Source organism: Myotis daubentonii, chromosome 1 (assembly GCF_963259705.1).
Source record: "Myotis daubentonii chromosome 1, mMyoDau2.1, whole genome shotgun sequence".
Lineage (NCBI taxonomy): Eukaryota > Metazoa > Chordata > Mammalia > Chiroptera > Vespertilionidae > Myotis > Myotis daubentonii.
In genome coordinates, this window is record NC_081840.1 from 40917512 (window position 1) to 40934857 (window position 17346).

General features: G+C 49.0%; 1 protein-coding gene across 13 annotated transcripts in view; it reads left to right on the forward strand.

Moving 5' to 3' along the window:
• Positions 1 to 3456: 3456 nt before the first annotated feature.
• Positions 3457 to 17346, forward strand: part of NIN (ninein) — a 101355-nt gene continuing 87465 nt past the window's right edge. For 9 of the 13 annotated variants that reach the window (XM_059696350.1, XM_059696364.1, XM_059696417.1 and 6 more), the window contains exons 1-3: positions 3458 to 3605; positions 4117 to 4170; positions 13172 to 13375. In XM_059696350.1, coding sequence (XP_059552333.1) covers positions 13193 to 13375 — 183 coding nt within the window. In that variant the 5' untranslated portion in view covers positions 3458 to 3605; positions 4117 to 4170; positions 13172 to 13192. Of the gene's footprint in view, positions 3606 to 4116; positions 4171 to 13171; positions 13376 to 17346 lie in introns of all 13 variants that reach the window. The other 4 variants (XM_059696387.1, XM_059696376.1, XM_059696467.1 and 1 more) reach the window with 3 other exon arrangements.

The following is a 17346-nucleotide window of genomic DNA, read 5'->3' on the forward strand; positions in this document are numbered from 1 at the left end:
TAGGGAGGCCGGAGGTTGTTAAATGTAATTTCCAGTTCCTAGCCTCAGCACTAACACCATGCCCTCACTACTCTCAAGAAAGAATATCTTGCCTGGCTGGGTTGGCTCAGTGGTTGAGCATCGACCTATGAGCCAGGAGGTCAAGGTTTGATTCCCAATCAGGGTACATGCCCGGGTTGCAGGCTGGATCCCCAGTGTGGGACGCGTAGGAGGAGGCTGAGCAATGGTTCTCTCTCATCATGGATGTTTTTATCTCTCTCTCCCTCTCCCTTCCTCTCTGAAATCAATAAAAATATATTTTAAAAAATATTTTAAAAAGGAAAGAATATTTTCTGTTTTTCAAATTATATAACCCTCACTAATTCTGATCTTCCTCCACAGAGAGTAAATACCCATTCCAACATCTCTGGTCCCCCCCACCCCCCACCAGAGTCACTATGCTATAAGCTAATGAGCAGTCTCATCCTTAAGAATTCTGGCAGGTTAAAAAGAGAAGTTTGGAGAAAAAAACCAGTAGAATGAGGCTCCCATGGGCAGAGATTAGGCAAAACAACAAAAACATCTCTTTATTCTTACCTTCTAAGACTTTATATAGGCTGTTTTAGTCCACAGTGAACATTATTCTCATACTAGAGGCCTGGTGCACAAAAATGTGTGCACTCGGAGGGGGAGTCCCTCAGCCCGGCCTGTGCCCTCTCACAATCTGGGACTCCTCGGGGGATGTCCACCTGCTGGCTTAGGCCCACTCCCTGGGGAATTAGGCCTAGGCTGGCAGTCAGACATCTCTCTGGCAGCCCAGGAGCCCTTGGGGGATGTCCACTTGCCAGCGAGGAGCAGGCCTAAGCTGCAGTTGGACATCCTTAGTGCTGCTGAGGAGGTAGGAGAGGTTCTCGCCATAACTGCTGTGCTGGCAGCCATCAGCCTGGCTTGTGGCTGAGCAGAGCTCCCCCTGTGGGAGCACACTGACCACCAGGGGGCAGCTCCTGCATTGAGCATCTGCCCCCTGGTGGTCAGTGTGTGTCATAGTGACCAGTCATTCCAAGTCATTCTGCTGTTAGGGTCAATTTGCATATTGCCCTTTTATTATATAGGATAGAGGCCTGGTGCATGGGTGGGGGCTGGCTGGTTTGCCCTGAAGGGTGTCCCGGATCAGGATGGGGGTCCCGCTGGGGTGCCTGGCCAGCCTGGGTGAGGGGCTGATGGCCGTTTTCAGGCTGGCCACACCCCCTTCAGGGTAGAGGTCCCTGCTGGGGTGCCTGGCCAGCCTGGGTGAGGGGCTGATGGCTGTTTGCAGGCTGGCAACACCCCCTTCAGGGTTGGGGGGTCCCCACTGGGGTGCCTGGCCAGCCTGGGTGAGGGGCTGATGGCTGTTTTGCAAGCTGGCCAAGCCCCCCAGTGGGGACCCTCACCCCATGGGGGTGTGGCCAGCCTGGGTGAGGGGCTGAGGGCCTTTTCAGGCTGCCCACAGCCCCTTCAGGGTGGGGGTCCCCACTGGGATGCCTGGCCAGCCTGGGTGAGGGGCTTAGAGCTGTTTGCAGGCTGGCCACGGCAGCGGGCTGGAAGCAGGTATCTGGGATTTATTTATCTTCTATAATTGAAACTTTGTAACCTTGAGCAGAGCTCAGGTCCAGCAGGGCAGGCAGGAAGCTTGACTTCCTCCATTGCCGGGGGCAACCCAAGCCTCCTGCTCGCTCCAGCTCTGTGGCCGCCACCATCTTAGTTGTGTTAACTTGCATGTTCGCTCCTGATTGGCTGGTGGGTGTGGCTTGTGGGTGTGGCGGGGGTTACGGTCAATTTGCATGTTTCTCTTTTATTAGATTAGATATAGAATGACACCTATGTAAGTATTCTGGTAATAAGTTACCTATTTACTTAACAGTGTGTATTGTGTTGTATAATTATTACTGGTCTGAACGACCATGCATAAAGTACACAGAACATGAACCTCTCCTCTTATTCTCCAGGCATACTGTGTTGAACAAGAGAGCTTGGGTTCTAAAATAAGACTGATCTGCTTTATTTATTTTTTTAACTTTCTACTTTGAAGTAACTGTAGATTCACATTAAGTTGTAAGAAATGATATAGAGATTCCTTATATACCCTTTACCCGCTTTCCTCAATGTTAGCATCTTGCATAACTAGTACACTATCACCAGGCAATTGACCTTAATCCTAGGGCCTTATTCAAATATCGCCGGTTTTACATGCACTGGTGTGTTTGTGTTCTTAGTTCCATGCAATTTTATCCTATATGTGACCTGCTTTTGAATCCCAGCTCTGCCAAGTACTAGTTGTGTGATGCTGAGCAAGGTCCTTACCATCTCAGTTTTCTCAGCTGCAAAATGGGTATAATAATGTCTGCCTCCTGAAGGTGGGGCAAGGATTAGGGAAAGGCATTCCCGTTACGTTTCCAGCACACTGGATTCTCAAATGCTAGTTTCCTTCCTGTCTGTCCCTAGTTCTCTCTGTAGCAAGGGGGTTGTCTCCAGTTTCTTGTTGAAACAACCAGACTTGTGGGTTAGTAAATCAGGCAGCTTCCTTCTTCAAGGGCAACACTTTTAACCTTGCAGCTCAAAGAGAGAGCCTTGGGGATTGCCCCAGCCCACAGCGGCCATCGATCTAGGCCTGGCCTTGGAATCTGTTTGCATCCAGATCAGAAGTGTAGGGATGGGGGGTACTTGGGGACGGGTGCAGGGAAATAGGTGGTAAATACGGAGCAATCCTTGGCGGGAAAACAACCAACTCCAAGGAGTCGCCATCCGTGTGTGTGGTTAGTGACGGAAGGCGGGGTAGGTGGAAGTCTGTGAGAACGCGGGGGCCAGGTGCGGGAGCCAGTCTAGATCTGGTCGGAGAGTGGCACTCGCTGTAAAGGGTGCTCTTCCCTCCCCCTGGACCTTTCCTCCGAGAACGGCCAACGGGCGCTCCCGGCTGACAAACCCAGGGCTGCCCGAGGGCAAGAGGCGCCTAAATCCTCACCCAGAAGTACCGCTGGCTGGAGGCGGGCCTTTTCTCCACACCCAGAAGTGGCCGCGGTGTCCGGGCGCAGCGGGGGGTGTGAGGGAGAGTTTGCAAGGCCAAGGAGGCGAGCGGCCAGGGGGTCGAGCGGTGGACGCGCCAGTCGCTGTCCCGCGGCGACCACGGGGCTCTGGTCTCCTCCGTCTGCACCCCCTTGAGCCCAGGCCACGCCAAGTTCAAATCTCCAAGCGACCGCCCCGCCCCCCAGCGTCACGCGGCAGCCAAGACCGGACGGGGCTCCTCGGGGCTCCGTCGACCCGAGCAGTTGGGACCGGGTGGGCGAGGGGGCAGCCCGGGTCCAGGTGGGGGAGACAGACCCCGCCGGCACTAGGCGCTCCTCCCTCCGCCGCCCCAGCAGCGCGGGTCGAGGAGGAGGAGCCGCGCCCGGGCCAGCGCCGCCCCGGCTCCTCCTCTCAGCGCTCGCCCGGCCCTTCCTACCGGCGCCCAAAGCTCCGGGTGGCCGCGGCCGAGCCGGGAGCCGAGCGCGCTGGGCGCGGCCGTCCCGCTGCCGCTGCTGGCGCGTGAGAGCCTGAGTGCACCCGCGGCCATGGTCCCCGCGGCGGCCACCGGCGCCTGAGCCCCGAACGCGGTAAGCGAGGAGCCCGCTTCCGGGACCCCTGCCTGCGGCCTGGGGGTGCTCGGAGGCCTCGCGCTGCCCCCGCGCCGTCGGGGGGCCCTGCGCGCCCCGGGCGCACCAGGCACCGGGACAGGCTGGGGCTTCCCCTCCGGGGCCCGGGGCCAGGGCGGCAGCTGTCCCCGCGGGCCGGGTGCAGGGAGCAGCCGCGAGGAAGCGAATGGCCTGGAGGCCAGCCCTGCCCGGACGCTCCCGGGGCCCGGCGGGGAGGGGGCGGCTTCGGAGGCGGGAGGAGGGGCCGGTGGTGGAGGCGCGGGCGGGGGCGGGCCGGGGGTGGGGACGGCGCGCGCCGCAGCCCCCAGGAGCCGCACTTTTGTGAAAGCTGGGTCCTTACATATGGAAATGACGGTCGCGCGGGTTCCCGGTCGCGTCCTTTTGAAGGACGCCCGTCCCGGACCTCAGCGCCGCCTGCGAAGCATTGTCCCGCTTCTTGCGCCCTAACAAAGCGCCCGCCTTGGCTTTGCAGGGCACCGGAGGCGGGCGGCCGGCTGTGCGGGCGCGACGGAGTGGCCGACAGAAGGTAGGCGAGGACGCCGGGGCAGGGAGCGTGCGGTCTGGCAATACAATGGGGTGTCTGAGGTTTCTTGGGGCGGCGATGGGCAGGCGGGTTGGGAACGCATCTCCATCGCAGGTTGCCAGGCACCTGGCCTCCGCGCCCGCCCGGCGGCGCAGCGGGTCTGGGCACCTCCTCCACCGCGGTGCCCCGTCCCGCAGCCGCCAGCTGAAAGCGGCTCCTATGTGTTGGTCCAGGAGTGGACCTGAGTCCCGGAGGGAGCAGAAAGGGTGGTTTGTTCTGCTGCCGTGTGCCACCCAGGCAGCCCTGTGGTTGAGCGACTGAAGGGAGCCCTGTCGGGAGAAGCCCGAGGTGTTACCTGGGCTGTCTTGAGTTTCGGAGAGCTACCCTTAAAGTGTGATTTTTCCCAGGAATGTGGGATCGATACATATAGAAAGACTTTCCCAGGGCAATTACCACTAAGAAAGGGAAAAAGAACAAAATGATACTCCGTTGCCTGAAAGCCTTGCTCGCCAGAGCAGCAGCAGCAAGCGTGGAGTTTTGCGGGAGCAGCGTCCAGGGTCCCGGAGCTGGGTTTCTGCAGCCACCAAACCGGCCCCTGACAAAAGGACAAAGCTGGTGGGAACAGTTGCCTGCTGGGAGCTCTTTCTGTGAAGTTGGAAGCGATAGAGATAGGAAGAGGCGATTTCCTAGCCCCAACCCTGCCAGTTAAATGGGGGCTGGAAAAATGGTTCTTCCATGTACCCGGTGTCTAGACAGCTAAGCTATTAGGAGATCTTCTGCTGTCTTTACCTCACGGGAGCAGATCCCCTCCTGGTGTTGAGGAATTCCCGAGATGGGCTTGCCATACAACTTAACTCCTGAATTTATGGAACGAAATCAGATGGCATGGTTGTCTTTTGTGAGTGAGGTGGTAGCTGTTTAGGGTTAGAATCCTAACAAAGTCCACTGTGGCTCATGGGCTAAGCCCCTGAGACCCTCTAAGGTCAAAATAAATGTGTATGTCTACTTCTTTCCTGAGGCTTAGCATTCTGCAAGGAAATGTTTTGTTTGGGGTTTGTTTGTTGTTGTTTCAGTGTCAGCTTAATTTTATCTTGATCTTCTCTAGTGGCTAGCACATTGGTGGCTGACCTAGAATATTGGCAGATCTTGTTTGGCGTGGAGGGGGCTGTGAAAATTCCCCGCCTGTGTGTAAAAGTACCTTACAGGCTGACTGCAAAACCAGTTTCCTACGGTCTCCTCAGCTGTTGTCAGTGTCCTTAGGGAGGTCAAGGGAACTGCTGGGGAGTTTCTTGGCAGATTTTTTTACTTTCACCTATTCTCTGGTGAGTGTTTAGACTGCAGGGGTTCTCAACCTGTGGGTTACGACCCCTTTGGGGGTGGAACGACCCTTTCACAGGGGTCGCCTAAGGCCATTGGAAAACACATATATAATTACATATTGTTTTTGTGATTAATCACTATGCTTTAATTATGTTCAATTTGTAACAATGAAAATACATCCTGCATATCAGATATTTATATTACGATTCATAACAGTAGCAAAATTACAGTTATGAAGTAGCAACGAAAATAATTTTATGGTTGGGGGTCACCACAACATGAGGAACTGTATTAAAGGGCCGCAGCATTAGGAAGGTTGAGAACCACTGGTTTAGAGGAAAGCATGCCGAGCCAGGCATAGGTAAAGGTAGGACTTACAGATGTTTCTGATGGGTTAAACATGGGGCAAAGGCAGGAAAAGGCTTTACAGGGGACAGCGGGAAGGAAGCCATCACAGGCACTGTCTTTGCATTAAAATGTCATGGTTCAGTCATTTTAATAGGCACTTACTCAGAATGGCATGGGTGTCTTTTTTCTTGGTCTCTTCCACCCACCCCACCCCCCGCCTCCCTTTTAAGGATGTGATGATCCTTAATACCAGAAGATATTAACTGTCACGGAGGGGGACAAAGGGGCTCCAATGAATTCTGAACAGCCCATCTTAACTTAATAGGCAACATTCTTATCATACGTTAAGTGTTGTTCAAATAAATTGTTTTAAATGTCACTGCAAATGGCTTTCTAAACTAACATTTCAGCTATCTTGATGCTTCCACTTTATGTTGATAATGAAAATACATTTTTATCAGGCTAACCTTGGTAAAGGGTTGGCAAGTTTAACCAGAGCGTTTTTGAGGCATTCAAACAGCCTGAAGTCTTTTCAGGAGGTTTATTTTTGTAGATGCCAATTCATTTGTAGGCCAGTAAATTATGTGGTTTGAATTCTGGCTATTGAACCTACATTTGTTGGGCAGGGGCTTGTGAAGAGACATACTGAAGCTTGCAAAAGAGATATTTTTTCCTAATTACAAATAAAATAGAATTTTAAAAAGATGATGGGTATATGCAAGTGAGCAACTTTGAAATTAGGAGGATGTTTCTGTATTGCCACTTATAGCAGAAATTAACCATTTATTCCAGCTTTTGGATGGGAAAATTACAAAGTATTCCTGTCCTAATGCTCACTTAGAAAAACAAAGTTGAGAAAACCTATTGTTTATAGATGTAAAAAGTGAAGCTCTTCATGTTGACCCCAACAGAACTGTTCTCACACCTGCAGGCATTTTACATTCATGTGAGTTAATATGGCTCAAGAAGTGAAAGTTGTTACCAGCAGTCTCTTTTAAGAAAGTGACAAACAGGCCGCAGTTTTTTGATTCTGTAGTCTTACTTGGTAGCTGATTACAGGTTATTGACCCTACAGTGTGCTAGGCTCATGATTTTATTCCTCCAGCTATCCTGAGATAACAATTTGATTGGGTAATCCACCTTGCTATTAGAGTTAGCAGAAGCTTGGCTTTGCTACATCATTCAGGATAGTAAAATACTAAGTTTATTTATGCTTTAGAATAAATACTAGTAGGATACCCTTAGCAAAATTAAATTTTATAGTGTAATTAGCAAAGGTGGTTATTCTTTCTAACTTAATCTGGCTTTTTTGTGTGTGTGTGGTGGCATTTAAGCATTTGTGTTATATTTTTATACGATGATTTTATTCTTGGTGATACTCTTTGTGCTGTTGGTATCCAGCTAGAAATGAGGTGCTGTCTGAGCAGCGAGGAGGCTATCTCACAGTAATTAGTGTGAGCAGCAGTTTTGGGCAGAAATATTCCATATAACTACGTAAATGGGGACAATTGCTTTTTCTATTAAGCTTTTGCTAAACTTAAATTTAGTCTCGTCCCTATTTCATTTTATACTGAAATTAGTCCAAAAGAGTAAGACTGGAAATCTTTGCAGCAAATTAAAGTGCAGAAAAGAGAGAAGAAAAGGAAACGTTTTCATTTGATCGTTGGCATTGTGAGGCTCTGATTTGCCAAAGGGTGAAAGCTTGTTTATCGTTGTAGTTATAAAGTAACTAAATTAGTCACTTGGTGGTCACTGTCTGGTCTGTGGGCCCCCAACAGCTATGTCTGAGCACAGACCCAAAGCATCTATTATAGTAATACCCAGCGAAAGCGGCTGAGCCAAGAGGGGCATGCAGACATTCCTCGTAGCTGTTCAGCTGCTGGACCATCTGGAGGGGAAATAAAAGGCCTGGGCTAGGGGCTCTGGCATTGTGCTCATTTATTACTTGGCCTTCCCTTGCCAGGCTTTGTCCCCCTTTCACTCCTTCTGGCCCAGAACAGACGTCCCCTTTGGCCGGGGTGCCATTCTTACAAGCTCCTTTCTGTATCTTGGATGCTGGAAAGTTCACAAGTTCACGCACTCACTTCATGCTGGCCTGATGATGGGACTTCATCATTCCAGCTGCATCCACACCTGTGTCCCTCCCAGCCTCACTTGGCACTGTGATTTCATCAGCCAGGGTTGCCGAGTAGAGCACAATAACACAGCTCTGAAATGGACATCCCTGTCAGGGTCTGCGCATTTTGGCAGCCTTGTTTTGAGTTATTTGGAAGGAAAATGCTCCGAATAGTTCTCATTATGGGTGGTAAATGTTGTGATTAATGGCTCTGTGCATCTGCCTCTTATTTAGCCGTCCCCAGCTAGCACTTCAAAATATTGCCCACACCGCCCTTGTACCCCAGGAGGGGTAAGGGCTTCTGACAATTCAGTCGGGAAGGTAGATGGTTGGAGGGAGGCCCAGGTTGGTGGCAGGCCTTTTAAAACTGGAAATGTTCTTTGCCATTTGGAAAAAGATTTATGACTCCAGACCCAACCCTCTTCATCTCTGAGTAAGATTCCCTCGTTGGTGGGTGTCAGGCTTTGACTCTGGGAAGCACTGAGTTTGCACAGATGAGACATATTTGAGTGTTTGGGGGAATTAATTTAACAGCTCTCAATCCCTGGACTTTGCCCATTATGGAAGAGATGGGATTCTTCATGATCCTTTTTACATACAAATTTACGTCTTCCTGGCGCTAAATCCCAAAGCTGCTTTAGTAAAAAGAGATTGCTTTTTCTGAGTCTCCCTAATGCCTGGGAGGCTATAATTATTCAATAAATGGCTCGAGGGTGCTAGGGAGGCAGGAACCCACCATTCCCCATTCCAACCTGGAGGAGCCTGTGGCCATCAGGTGTTCCACGGTGGTTTCTAGTACCTGGTACAGTTTGGCTGGTTAACACATAAAGGCGGAGGTAAGTGACTTGTTGATGATATCATTGTAGTGGCCCCATTCATGAGTTATTACGTGTCGGTTGGAGAGGCAGTAGAGTTTAGAGTCAGACCAAGGTTCTAATCCTGGCTCCACACCCATGTTAGTGTTGAATTCTTGGACAAGTTCTGTACTTTTGCCATCCCCCAATTTCTGCATCTTAAGTGGGAAGGTGAAATCTATCTAAAGCAGTGGTTCTCAATCTTCTGGCCCTTTAAATACAGTTCCTCATGTTCTGACCCAACCATAAAATTATTTTCGTTGCTACTTCATAACTGTAATGTTGCTACTGTTATGAATAGTAATGTAAATATCTGATATGCAGGATGGACTTAGGCGACCCCTGTGAAAGGGTCGTTCTACCGCCAAAGGGGTCACGACCCACAGGTTGAGAACCGCTGATCTGAAGTATTAGGAAGATTCAATGAGATCATATAGGTAAAGCACTCTGCATAGGCCAGACTTACAGTAAATGCTCAGAATTATTTTTAAAAAATTGTTTCTACTGAACTCCCAACTATATTTCAGCCTTTCTGGTTTTGCTTCACATGAAGTTTATCTACAATCTGCCTTTAACTATTGAGGCAAAAGGGAACATTACCTGCTACCATTATTGTTTAGTAATATAGCATTTTAGTATACATCACATGTACCCTGCCCATTCTTGCTCTCTGGATTCTGGCATCCACAGCTCCTGCTCTGCGTCTATTAAGGCAGATCTGTGGCTGATGGGCCTGTGTGAGTTACCTCTCTTCAGTTGAACCCCTTCTTTGTAAGTCACAGGTATTTTCCTGGTGGTTTCCTCAGTGGGATTTGCTACTCTCAATTGCTTACCATATTTAACCCTCAGGACACCCCTTCCAGATGGGTATTGTCCTTCCCATTCTATAAACGAGGGGACCAGGGAAGGTATTTTGGACAGACTGTCCTCCAAAGCTACAGTCCATCACCAACAAATGCAGCTCGAGTGTGAGAATCCATTGGCTCACTTACTCCTTGAACCAAACTTCAGGCAGGCGACTCTGAGTGATACAGTCTCTCAGTGGGTGCTGCTTTCTACTTCTGTTGGCTACGTCTGGGACTGAAAATGCCTTTGAGAAAGGGTTGGATGGGGGTGGGGGATGGAGGAGTAGAGGTGTGTTTGCGGAAGAAATGGGCATTTCAAACTCTTTGTGTGCTCATTTACTTCTGTAGCTCTCATTCAGGTTAAGCTTCCACTCAAGAAATCTCCATACACCCAGTCAGTCCGTGTTTACACTGCGTCCTGGCGTGCGGATCACACTGTACTGTGCGTTGGGGGGTCACTATAGAAGAAACAGAAGTTGTGGACCTTCCCCTTAAAGAAATTTCTGGCAAGTGGGGAGAACAAAATTCTTGCACATGAAATTACTGATGAACATTTGGGGAATAATATCAACCAGTAAACATGCATTCTGTGCCAGAAGAGCACTGACAACTTGTCACCATATGTAACGTCTTTTGGATGTTTCCTTACATACGATCCTTTGTTCTGCAGGGGTAGGGCTGTTTTCCCCCTGAAGTCAAAAGAATGTTCTCCTAAGCATGGTGTCTTGGGAAGGAGAGAGATGAAATACAGAGATAACAAACAAACAAACAAAAAACAACAAAAAAGAGAAAGGTACTGTAAAATGAAAGAAGTTTTATCTAGCAAAAATCCAGTGACCTCCCAAAGAGCAGGGCATGATAGTCTATCCGATGCAAAGCCATGCATCAGATCTGGACTCCCCAGTACATTGTGAGTTTTATGGCCCTCTTTCATTGGTTTAGATGGACAAGTCCCCAACCCTTAAAAATAGTTCTTAAAAGAGGAAGTGTTAGAATTCTTTCCCTTGGGGGTTTTTTTTTTAATATGCAAAATCAAGCAAAAGCAGAATAGTCTGGCATTTATGAAGTTGGTCAGATTACAGCCCAAGGGACAGTTACACTCAGAGAGCGAGTCCCAGAGCTATGGCAACCCTGAAAACCCCAGAGCACCTTGGGGATTCTCAGCTGATCTTAGCTGACAATTAACTGGCAGACTCTACGTGGATCTCATTAGCCAAGCCTCGCCTCTTCTAAATTCCCAACTTTCGTGGCTTTGCTTAACACCTTGGTGTTAATTTTCTGTTGCTTTGATGTTTATATAGCACTCTCCACTTCTTTTGAAAACATTTACATGGTGATTAGTTAACCCAACAGACCAACTCCGGGAAGGTAGCCAGAACCAGCAGCACCTTAGTAATAGAAAGACTGATAATTAGGAGAGACCTTCTGATACCAGGAGCCTGGACCAGAAGGGCGCCACTCCACGTTAATGAGCGGCCCCAGTAAAGATTGAGCTAGGAGCTACGGGGCAGAGCTGGCTGGCATCCATCTTCCGAGCCCACCTGATTCTGCTGAAGATCGGGAAGATCGGGGCTCTGTTTTACCTTGTCATGTTTTGTACAATTGTCTGTGGAAAGAAAGCCACACAGCCTAGACTGCAGTGGTTCTCAACCTTCCTAATGCCGCGACCCTTTAATACAGTTCCTCATGTTGTGGTGACCCCCAATTTCATTGTTACAAATTGAACATAATTAAAGCATAGTGATTAATCACAAAACAATATGTAATTATACATGTTTTTTCCGATGGTCTTAGGCGAACCCTGTGAAAGGGTCGTTTGACCCCCAAAGGGTCGCGACCCACAGGTTGAGAACTGCTGGCCTAGAGCATCATTGATTTGTAGGGAAGGCTCTCTTATTTTCAATTCTGTCTGTGTTCAACATCTCAACTCACACACTTCCATGTTGTAATGATCTGCTCCATGGAACATCACCTCTAAGCCAGAGTTTTCTGACCCAGGGCTGGTTTTATTTAAAAGTGCTGCTTTTCAAAGTAGGATGGTGTTTGCAGGGGCAGGGGGAGGGGGAAGGGAGAGTTGCTGTGCTGTGGGTATAGAGCTTGTCACATAAGATGAAAAGGATCTAGAGATCTTCTGTACAACAGTGTGCATATAGTGAACAATACTACTGCACGCTTAACATTTTAGTAGGCTGGATTCCATGTTATGTGGCTTTTATCACAATACAAGTTATATTACAAGGTAAAGAAACCTTTTTTTTTTAAAGGTGCTGCTTTTTATAGTCCAGGGCTGGTTCTGAGAGCCTTGTTTCAGAGAGCTGAGGTCATCGTCTCAAGGGTATATGTCGTGTGTGGCTTCCATTGCATCATGGTGAAGGTACCTCCAGATGTGCAGGTGCCAGACTTTGATTGGAAGGCCCAACACATTATACATGAACTATTGTGCAAGCAAAAAAACAGATAGCATTTTTCAAGTATGATGTACCTCGTATTTTATGATGTATAATTTTAGTAAAAATGGTTGTGAGGGTTATAGATGACTCTGTGTTTTTACTGATCCCATGGAAAGTGGGAAAACAGAAGGTCTGGGGCTGGGGTGAATCAGAGAGATGCAAGGCAGAGTAACCAGGTGAACAGAGCGGCAATGGCCTAGATGCTAGAGGTCCCCTGAGATCCTGTAGGATTCATATGATCTGTGGCTCCTTCGAACCTCACCGTCTGAAAGGTTGGAGTATTGTTTTCTCCGCTCTCTAGGCAACTAAGCATCACCTAAGCCTCCCTGGGACTGAAGCCAGCTCCAGGGAATGCTCTTCCTGTCACACCCCATGTAATTGCACCAATGGCTAATTGAGTTGCTTTTTGAGGAACTCTTGGAAAAGGCATTTGGTCCCATGTCAACAAGGAGGTGGTTTTGTATCAGACGTGCTCATCCAGGGCTTCCTGCTGCAACCATTTGGTCTCATTGCAACGGGGGCATCTAGGCTGCAGGAGGAGAAACTAAACAGCAGCTCATCCAGCCAGCGGACTGCAACATCTGGACAGGTCGGCTAGAGTGTGCGGACTTGCATGGAAGCTCTGGCCCTGTGGTCTGTTGACACCAACAGTTAGTTTATTTGAAAGGACTGGGTGTCAGAAGTAACCTTTCACTGTCTGTAAGTGCTGGGCTAGATGAACTGATAGAGAATCGCTCTCAGTCTTGAGTTTGAGAGACTGGCTGCCCGCCTGAGGGGGTGCCCTTCTGCCTACAAGACTTCCTCATTCGGGTAACGTTAGCCTGTGGTGACCGGACCTCGCGGGTATGCCCTGTGGGAGTGTGTGGGACTGGTCAGGGCTGGGTCCTGAAGAGACCCGTGCGCTCGCTGGTGGGTGTGAGTATTCCCTCTCCTGCTGGCTCTCACCAAGGTCCCATTTGACCTGCACGAGAGGACCAGGGCAGGCAGAGGATAGCGATAGTGTTGCCGAGGGATGGCAGTGGCAGGATTCCAGGGGCTGCCACAACCTGACCTTGTCTCTGTCCCACACAGGTGAGCGCTGTGGGCTATGGGATGGATGAGGTGCAGCAGGACCAGCATGAGGCCCGACTCAAGGAGCTGTTTGACAGTTTTGACACAACGGGCACTGGGTCCCTGGGACAGGAGGAACTCACCGACCTTTGCCACATGTTGAGCTTGGAGGAGGTGGCCCCGGTGCTGCAAGAGACGCTGCTTCAGGACAACCTCTTGGGCAGGGTAAGGCCTGGGGAAGAGCACCGGGTGGAAGTGGGTGCGGTTTCTGTCGGGGGGGTGGGGGAGGGGACAGCGGGGGGGGGGCGCTGAGGGAGGGGGACAAACCACACCTATCGCAACTTGTTTCTAACATCCTGGCTGTGTGCGCCCTCCGCTCTTAACCTGAGACACAGACCAAATGTAAAGGGAATGAGGCACCGTGCAGTTTGCTCAGGAGCTGAGGGCTTGCTGTGATTTGCACCCTGGAAAGGTGTGCCCTGAGCATCTATACTAATAAAAGAGAAAAATGGTAATTGGCGTACGACGATACCCTTTTCATTGGCTAATCAGGGCTATATGCAAATTAACTGCCAACTATGGCAGTTAACTGCCAACAAGATGGCGGCTAATTTGCATATGTAGGCACAATGCAGGGAGGTGAAAGGGAAAGCAGGAAGAAGCCCCCTGCCACTGACAGTGATCTTAAACCCTGGGGCCGCCTTAGCCCTGCCCCCCAGCCATGATCAGAGAATCAGGTGCCTTTTCCGCCCTGGCCAGTGATAGCAGGAAGTAGGGGTGGAGCCAGCGATGGGAGCTGGGCACGGTTGGTCGAAGCTGGCAGTCCCAGGAGCTAGGGGTCCCTTGCCTGGGCCTAAAGCGGAGCCCACGATCACGGGGCTGCTGCAGCTGCGGGTCCCCGCTGCCCGGGCCGGACGCCTAGGCCAGAGGTGTTAGGCCTGGGCAGGGGCGGAGCCTGCAACCGCGGGGAGCTGGGGGTCCCCTGCCCAGGCCTGACACCTCTGCCGGAGGCCTCAGGCCTGGTCAAGGGGCTGATCCGGTGATTGGTGATCGGAGGGTGATGAGGGTCAACTCCTCTGGCCGAGGCATCAGGCCTGGGTGGGGGGCGGAGCCGGGGATTGGGGGGATATGATGGTCCCCTTGCCCAGGCCTGAAGCCTGGGTCAGAGGCGTCAGGCTTGGGCGGGGGCTGGAGCAAGCGATCAGAGGGAGATGGGGGTCCCCTGCCCAGGCATGATTCCTGGGCCAGAGGCCTCAGGCCTGGGCGGGGGCCAGAGCCAGTGATCAGGGGGAGATGGGGGTCCCCTGTCCAAGCCTGACACCTCTGGCGGAGGCGTCAGGCCTGGGCAATGGGCCGATCCTGCGATTAGAGGGTGATGGGGGTCAACGCCTGAGGGCTCCCAGTATGAGAGAGGGGGCAGGCTGGGCTGAGGGACACTCCCCGCCCCCCCCCTCCCCGCCACCCAGTGCACGAATTTCGTGCACCGGGCCCCTAGTCTTAGATAAAAGAGAGAAAAAGAGGTAACAAGAGGATGTTTTCTAATCTTTTTCTTGTTACTCATGGATCATTGTATGGACTCCACTTTCACCACTGAGACAGCAGGGCGGTGACGGATTTCCAGGGAAGAGAATGGGAGTGTAGTAAGGAGGCTCCATTCACAGGAAAGCAGATTGCCGTTACAAATTTTACTCCCGATAAAGCTCTTTCTTCTGTGGATTGTTTCTGGGGTGAAGTATTAATTAAACTCTTCACCCAGGAAATAAGACAGGAGGGTAAGTAAATACAGTGCAGGCTCATTTAAAACCCAGCACGACTCGCTTCCAGCAGGGCTGTGTGTGTGCTGCTGTTAGCTTCTGCGTTTGACGACAAATAGTCGTGTTCTCCCAGTAGATCAAGTCATGGAGATCTTTTTTCCCCTCTTGCTGTTAGTGGGAAGGATGCTTGATCCGTCACGACCTGATACTGCCTTCCCTTCTCATAAATATAATTAAGAGCATCATGTGTATGGCTTTGGGTTGAGCCCTGCTGTTGATTTTTTTGAATGAATGAGAGGAGAAAATGGGCAATGCTTTTCAGCTCTGCTGCTGTTCTTGCCATCACTTTGTAGACAGGAGCTGCTAACATTGTGGTATAAACTGAGGAAGCAGTTGGGGATCTCAACTTTATTCCAGTGACTGAGCTTCCTTGTCTTGGCTTCATTTTCGTTGTGTCTTAGCTGACAGGTTGGGTAAGGGACCTCAGACACGGTAGGATGCACTGGCTCTCTGTAACGTGAGACAGACAGGAGAAACAGCCACGCTGAAATGAATGCCAAAGGGTGGTATTCTCAGGGGCTGGCACCGTGAACGCGGTGTTTAACAGGGCTCAGACTTAAAGGAAAAAAACAAAACTAAGTTTTTGCAAAACTGGGATCATTCTTGGTCACTTTGGAGGCGTTAGCTACTTGTGAATACATGTGGTCCCCCCAAAATGCTAAAAATTTTGCTTTGAAAATAGTAGAAATGGGGAATTTGAGGATTAAACCATTTGCTCCTCATCATGTAATGTACATAAGAGCTTTTAGTTCTGCCTCACTCCCAGGCACTTTGGGGAGCCAAAAGAGTAGCGTTTCCACTGTGGGCCGTGGAGATCTCAGGCTTGTTAGTGTCTAAGAAATAGTATAAAAGAGAGGATCTTATTCAAGTCCAAGAAGACATAACAGAACTTACGGTTCCCTTGAGCGATGTGTTGGAGGCAGTGTAACTGGGAGCCCTGCTGTGAACAGAGCACCCCTCGGCAGCAGGTGAGCAGTTTGCTGTCCAGATGTTGCACATCTTCGCCCTCATTTGGCGAACTGGAGCAGGGGAGCAGTTATCGATTGATTTGTTAACGACCTGACACCGCCAGCCTGCTTTTCATGTCTGCTGTTTGCCTGTGAATAAGGAATACCTAAGTGGTCCGTAGCGTGATATTTACTTAGTGAGCCTGTGATAAAAGTTAAATAGATGTCTGCATATTGATTTCATGTGGGAGTTCCTGGTGATTGTCTTGAGAGCAGGGTTGCCATGAATTAATGCATGATGTTCAATTTGCATTTTTTATGAAATTGAATTATTCTTCTCAGATGATCGCATAAATGTGGCCATATGCTGTTAAGACACTATATGGTCTATAATTTTAAAATGTGGGGGAGAAATTCCTTAGAATTCACAGAAGCAGTCCATGTGCTAGCACCTTCTTGGGTGTATTGAGTAGAGTCAGAAGTTGTAAAATTCTAAGTTTTTAATGTCAGCCATATGTTTTCTCTTTAGATATTATTTATAGAAAACTTATAAGGGTTAGGAGTTTGGTTTAATAAAACAGGAGAAGGGAATAGAAGCATGGCAGATCTAAATATAGTCATCTGTTCATTAATTCAACAGAGATGTATTGTGCTGTATGTGTCCTGCATGTCAGGCATTCTACTAGTCTTATGGGTGCAACTTACATTTATTGTAAACTACAGTTTTCCATTAAATTGGCTTTTGGATGCATTAGTATCGATCAGTTTCCTGATTTTAATTTTATCTTTTAAATCTTAGCAAGTATAATTTTAAAATAAAATAAAATAAGTTTACCTTTATTGGAGTTAGGCTCAATTAGTCATTTTTCCTTGAAAATAAATAAGATAAAAAGCGCTGTCCTCCTCAACTAAGAACATGAATTTTGTCTATTATTTTATTTTAAAATCCATCTTAAATAATTCTTTGTGTTTTTTTTTTTAAAGCCTAATGTTTCTTTTGACAGTTGTTAAGGAAAGTAATTTAAATGGACTTGCCTTGGCTGGCCGGTTAGCTCAGTTGATTAGAGCTTGGTGCTAATAAATGGACTTGCCATTTTAATGAATTTTCCTAATAGAACATTTACCCCCAAATTATGTTTCCATTCATCTGTCTGATCTTGCTTTATAACTTGAAGCCATATTCCCCCCGCACAGTACTTATACAGGGTGGGGCAAAAGTAGGTTTACAGTTGTGAGTACACAAAGCATGGTTTATTCCTGTATTATTATTCACTAGTTATTGTATTATTTTCCCTATGAACAGTTGTAAACCTACCTTTGCCTCACCATGTATGTGTTTGAAAAGCCTAAAGATTGTGAATCACCAGTTTGAAGGAAAGAGGACATTGCTGATAGGTGTTTCCTCCTAGTTTATCAGACGAGCTCCATTCATATC